The sequence below is a fragment of the Phoenix dactylifera genome, chromosome 8 (genome assembly GCF_051530095.1).
Source record: "Phoenix dactylifera cultivar Ajwa chromosome 8, Ajwa_hap1_PhDact_Kaust_v1.1, whole genome shotgun sequence".
NCBI classification, from domain to species: Eukaryota; Viridiplantae; Streptophyta; class Magnoliopsida; order Arecales; family Arecaceae; genus Phoenix; species Phoenix dactylifera.
The window spans coordinates 15,322,251-15,328,438 of record NC_143197.1 but is presented as its reverse complement, the minus strand read 5'-3'; the positions used below and the strand labels follow the sequence as shown (position 1 = coordinate 15,328,438).

The 6,188-nt window shown below is 45.3% G+C and overlaps 1 protein-coding gene across 1 annotated transcript; it reads right to left on the bottom strand.

The window, feature by feature from the left end:
* Nucleotides 1-2,453: 2,453 nt before the first annotated feature.
* On the bottom strand, nt 2,454-3,609 carry LOC103705587 (ethylene-responsive transcription factor 11-like). Its single transcript, XM_008789349.6, has one exon. The coding sequence runs from the start codon at nt 3,415-3,417 to the stop codon at nt 2,764-2,766; it is 654 nt and encodes a 217-aa protein (XP_008787571.4). The 5' UTR covers nt 3,418-3,609; the 3' UTR covers nt 2,454-2,763.
* Between the last annotated feature and the right edge of the window lie 2,579 nt (nt 3,610-6,188).

The following is a 6,188-nucleotide window of genomic DNA, read 5'->3' as shown; positions in this document are numbered from 1 at the left end:
CCAGCACTGATACTTGGACTTTCCTTTCGACTTGGACCGAACCTTAGACTTCCCTCTACCATGGGGCTTCCGTCTCTGACTTCTTCCACGGTCCTCGTTCACTAGGGCTTGCGGATGCTCCTTACCATTAGCCATCCTTCGAGATTCTTCATTGAGCAAGACACTGTGTACAACTGGTACCGTCAAACTTACATCTGGAGTCGAGTTGCTGATTGATACCACCAAGGTATCCCAACTACTTGGGAGAGAACTCAGCAACAAGCTAGCTTGAACTTCCTCCTCAAATGTTGTTTTCATGACTGTCAACTGGTTTACGATACTCTGGAAGGCATTCAAGTGTTCTGCCATTAAAGATCCATCTCTGTACTTTAAGTTCACGAGCTTGCGAATCAACAGAGTCTTGTTTCCCACGGTCTTCCACTTGTACCTTTCGTGCAGCTTTTGCCACATCTCATATGCCGAAGTGATTCCTGAAACATGAGGACATATGCTCACATCGAGCCATTTTCGGATCATCTCGCAGGTTTTTCGATTCAACACCCTCCACTGTTCAGAATCCATATTATCCTTAACATCACTATCCCTCAGGATAGGATGATACAAATCCATGCAGTACAGTATATCCTCCATCTTCTCCTTCCAAATTGGCCACGAGTTCATGCCAGTGAAACAGAAGATCCCTGTATCCTTGTTGTTGTTTCCAGCATCCATCTCGAGATCTAGATCCAGCAAAAGACAATAACTGGTTCTCCAATCACTTGAACCTTAGGCTCTGATACCACTTGAAAGGGAATCTGCCAAAACTCTGATACCACTTGAACGGTATCAAGCACTCTCAAAAAAAAATGATGAGTTCGGATCAACGATCAAACACGCAGAAAATACAGATTCCATCCCAAAAAAAACGTTGGAGAGTGGATCACAAGATGCAAACACAGACCAAACAAAAAACCAAAGGAAAAACAATCACAGAGAGAACACAAGGATTTTACGTGGTTCACCAAACTTGGCTACGTCCACAAATCTGGAACACTACCCAGAGAGATCTATTCGTCTTCTTGGAAGAACAGCCACTTACATCCCAGAACGCCGGCTTAACTCCTGGAGAGATCTATTTGTCTTCTTTGGAAGGGCCGCCGCCTCCCAATAGAAAAAAAAAACTTCAAGTCTCTCTCACGCTCTTCACCTCACCCTACGTCTCCCAAAAAAAAACCTATTTATATATTTTCACTTCAAAGGAAAATACCCTCACCAAAAAACAGACTCAGAAAAGACACTCCTGGTCAAATTCTGCTTCCTGGGGTCGGCCTTGGATTTTTGGTCTCGGATTTCTGCAGCCTCGGCCTCTTCAGCAGCACGTAACCGCTTGTACGTAGCTTCGATTTCAGTGCCGTTTGCGCCATTGGATCCCTGACGTCATGCTCTTTGTATCCGAGACATCCTAGATCCTTGAGTCTTAGCACAAAGCAAACTTACCGAGCATGGGGCTGGACTTCGCCCCCCCCCCCCCCCCCCCCACATCCCTGACGTCATGCTCTTTGTATCAGAGACATCCTTGAGTGCTGAAAGACATCCTAAATCCTTGAGTCTTAGCTCAAAGCAAACTTGCCGAGCATGGGGCTGGACTTCCCCCCCCCCCCCCCCCCCCCCACAGAGAGGAGGGTGAAAATAAATCTCCAGTCAATGCCAATTTGAGGAAGTGGCGGCTGTCCCGAATGCTTGTAAGAAGAAATGATACAGAATGGTTGCCATAAGAGATTGATCATTGGCGGAATATCCCTACCGTGATAGAATACAGTCTACCACGTAAGTTGCTACCTATTAAATAGTCGGTCAAGCTTCCTCATCCAATCAAATAGCTGCGCCGCAGCCCCTCATGACAAAATCACCAGAAGTCCTCCCTTTACCTATTGGAAAACCTCCAGAGTGATAAAGGCAGATGGTGTGTGTGAGAGAAGAAATTAACGGGTGATTTCAGACGGATTCTATAAAGGATCGACTCCATGAAATATGAATGAATTGCTGAAACGTAAGTTTCATACCATAACTGATCAGGCTAGGCGAACGGTTTTAAAACAGAACGAAAGCTAGATCTCAATTATTGGAACTTTGCGTACATTGAACTCGCTCTCCTATTATATTGTCCCCTTTCATCGCACTTGATGTGCACCCGATGACTGCTTCCGTTATGAGCATCTTTGTTTTCTCTTGAGGAGTTTCGGAGAACGGATAAACTGGTTTTGCAATACAGGGTAGTTAATACCAATGAGATTTGCTTGCAGCATTTAGTTATTCTTCCGGCGCAGGCTGGAATGTTGTTTCAGACCGACGAGGAGTTCCAAGTTCGAATCTAGAAGTACTGTTCCCATCGTTACGATAAAATAATTGGGAAAAGAAGAGAGAGAAAATAAGGCAAACCAGCATCGACATAAAAACATCAACCAACTGAACTCTTAGGTAAATACAAATTATATTTGAAGAAGATTAAGATAACAAGTAACTATTTCAATTTGATTAACGGTCCCAAAAGCATGAACAAGTACTTTCATCAATCAAAAAGAAACTGATCATTGTTAGGTTACAACACTGAGTTGGATCTCCCATCTATCGCCCCAGATCCCCAAATTTCTCAGTGCAAACAAACCCGTTGGTTAATTATTACACACTCTATTGTATTTTTAATTACTTCTAATTAAAAACCTTAAAAAAATAAATAAATAGCTTCGCTGGAAATTTATCCAGCGCCTAGGTCCGGGCAACAGATCAGGCGACCTCCGGCGGCGGGAGGTTGAGATCCAAATCAAAGGGAAGCCTCTTCGGCGGCGGCGATGGATGGGGCAAATCCACAACGGAGGATGAATCTGAGTCGCTCTGGACGCCGCCATTGCAAACCGGCCGTCGGAAATCCGTAAAGATCACTGGCCGATCGAGGATCAGGCAGCGGCCGCTAGCCTCTTCCTTCTCTGATCTGACCATCGCATCGAAATACAGGAACGGTTGTGCCGCCGCCGCGGGGGCAACAGGGTAGTGCTGGAAGGGGAAACGAGGGTCCGGGCGGGAGGGGGCGGCCGTTTCCCGGCTGGAGGACTCGACGGTGCTGCTGCTCTGGCTGCTAGGAGTCGCGCCGCGGCCAGCGGCGGCGGGGACAGGGTAGCTGGGGTTGGGGCAGGGGGCAGGGAAGGGGAAATTGGTCTTGGCCTTGGGGCCGCGGAAGTCGCGGGCGGCGGCGTCGTAGGCCCTGGCGGCCTCCTCGGCCGTGTCGAAGGTCCCGAGCCAGACACGGCTCTTCTTTCCTGGGTCCCGTATCTCCGCCGCGTACCGCCCCCATGGCCGCTTCCTCACCCCCCGGAAGTGTACCTCCTTTCCTTCTCCGCCTCTCCCGCCGGCGGTGCCGGCAGCCTTCTCCCTTGGAGCCATGGCCGAAATTTTTTCTTCCCTTCTTTGCCTCCTGGAGAACACGTCCCCTCTGGATCAAGAGAAAGGGTTGGATGGATACAACGGACAGGAGAAGGTGGCGATCGTTATATAGAGAAAAGATAGGAAGAGGGAGTGGTGGAGCGGCGAAATTGTATTACATGGGCGCAGTCAACGGGCGGTTTTGACCGCTCTTGGCCGCCGCCCCCGCGGTGGATATATAATTACGATATATGAAAGGAGCTGATAGATGCACTCCCACTTTATTTCCACCTACACCTGCACTAGATTCTTCCCGTGAGTCATAGGCGCAAAGGTGGGAGAGTGCTCCGTATGTACTAAGAAAAACATTGTTTCGCTTATCGGAAATTAAAATGGGCGGCGACGTTTTAGGTCGTCGAATGATGATGGTATCGGATTACGTGGAACGCGGTTGTCTGGACACGCGGGTCAGGGCAGACTGCGGGCGGCGCTGTCGCTCCCGCCACGCGTGATTCGCTAACAGACGTACGTCGAAGCGCAGGGCGGCGGAATTTACGTTGGAAAGGAAGGCGGCGGCGCCCCGGCGTGGGGTAAGGGCCCCACCCACTTGTCGTCATACGTCGGTTTCCTGGCCGTACCCATGGGATAGAGGGCTGGTGGGGCCACCGCCTCCCCTTGAACGGTTCTCATCGTGTCCCCTTGAACGGTTCTCATCGTGCCGCCCCACAGTTCAGCCGATGGACATGTGGCGCGTTCTTTCCCGGTCCCTTCCGCGTAACTCACGGCTGGCCGGCGCGGATCTATAATTTCCCATCGAGGACATGCTTTTTGTGCGTTAACATATACCCAGTCTGATTGACAATGAATAGAACTCGGTAGAGGCTCTTGTTTAAAGATAAAACTATGGTTTTCATGAAAAAAATACCAACCCATGTGAAATTATTTAAAAGAGAACAAATACTGAGATTTCATAATTCTTTTCCTTTCTTCCATGCTTACCTCCCACCGAAGCTCTAATTATATTTCTCCTTGTTCTCCTCTCCAACTCGAGCCTCCACCATTTTTCCCTTCCATCACTACTGGAGTAAGCTTTGGTGAGAGGCGAGAAGAGAGGAACAAGTAAAGAGGGAGATTATTGATTTATCAATTAAATAATTTAAAATTTTGATATTTTAGATAAGTTTTATAATGGATAGTGTTGATGCCCAAATTCTACCTATCCATATTCGGATGCTCTGAAGGTGCGGAGGGCGCATATCAACCCGCTTGATCTATGGTGGTGGAAGACGGAGCGCCAACTACCATGGAGAGTCATAAATCTGCATATAAAAAAAAAGTGTTGACCCTAAAAAGTTGATTTTTATGATACAAAATAGTTGAGTAAAAAGTTAACTAATCTATTACTTTGAGTTTAATTGATTAATTTCATAAAACAAAGAAAAAAGCCTTTTAGTTTACTCTCAAAAGAAGATCATTTATCTGAAGCTCTACATCAAGAAAAATTACTTTAAAAGGCCATTAAAATATTTCTTGGAAGCTCACTTACAAGCACAGAAAATTTCATCTTGGGCTACCTCAAGAGTTGACGTCAAGCTTACAACGAGTCGACCTCGGCACACTGTTGTTGTCCGATGTGCCTTCACAAGCCGACTCCAGCAGATCTCAAGTCGACCCCAGATTAGCCTTAAAAGACAAATATAAAGCTATAGTTTTCATAACATTGACGAGTCGATACCTGAAGATCACGAGTCGACTTTAGTCCAACAAGAGTCGACCCCTAAATGGCCATAGAGAAAAGACAGAGAGCTGAACAATTCATCGCATTGACGAGTCGACCCATAAAAATCACGAGCCTACTTTAGTCAAACAAGAGTCAACCCCAGAAAATAATGAGTCGACCCTAAAATAGCCATAGTGGAAAGAGAGAGAGCAGCAAAACTTAGTCCATTAAAAAGTTGATCCTGAAAACAATGAGTCGACCTCTATTATCAAATCAGTCGACCCTTGAACCATGAGAGCTGACTCCACAAGCATCCTAGAAGGAAGATAGAGCGCAGCAGAAACAAAATCAACTCGAGTCGCCCCCTGAAGATCGTGAGACGACTCCTAAAAATCTCGAGTCGACCCTTCTGCGCCTAGCAATAGAAATGACTAGTTTTTTTATAAGTCACAACGGCTATCTTTATCTTACAACGGCTCTTTTACTTATTTAACGGCTGGGAGAGTATTCTAACCATCTTCAAAGTGTATAAATGCATAGAAACACCAAAAAAAAAAAAAAGAGCACAAGCACTACAAAGAAAAATCCACATGAGTAAAAAAGAGAATTAAAGCAAAAAGAAATAGCTTCAAAGAGAATATCATTCAAGTGCTTTTATGGCAAGATGAAAGATCACATCCTCAACAATTGAGATTTGGTGAAGTGCCTTCAAGAGCAATTAAAGCCAACCAATGCAGTCAAGCTCCATCTCTCATTTTGTTTTTATTGTCTTGGAGTTGTATTCATTATGTTTGTAGTTAATTCTTTCTATACTTTATTGTAACAAGTTTTAGGAATTGAAACTTCGAGAAAGGTCCATCCAAATCTTGAATTAGATTGTGTTGAGCCCAGAATATGCTTGAAAAATATTTTGGTTAATTACCTGAGAAAATCAACTAGGTTGATTGTGAGCCTGAATAAAACAATCGGTATAGATTTTAGTTAATAACCTAAAAAAATCAATTGGGTTGATTGTGATCTCGTGTAAAACAATCGAGCTATAATCTCGAAAAGATTATTGTAAAATTTTCAA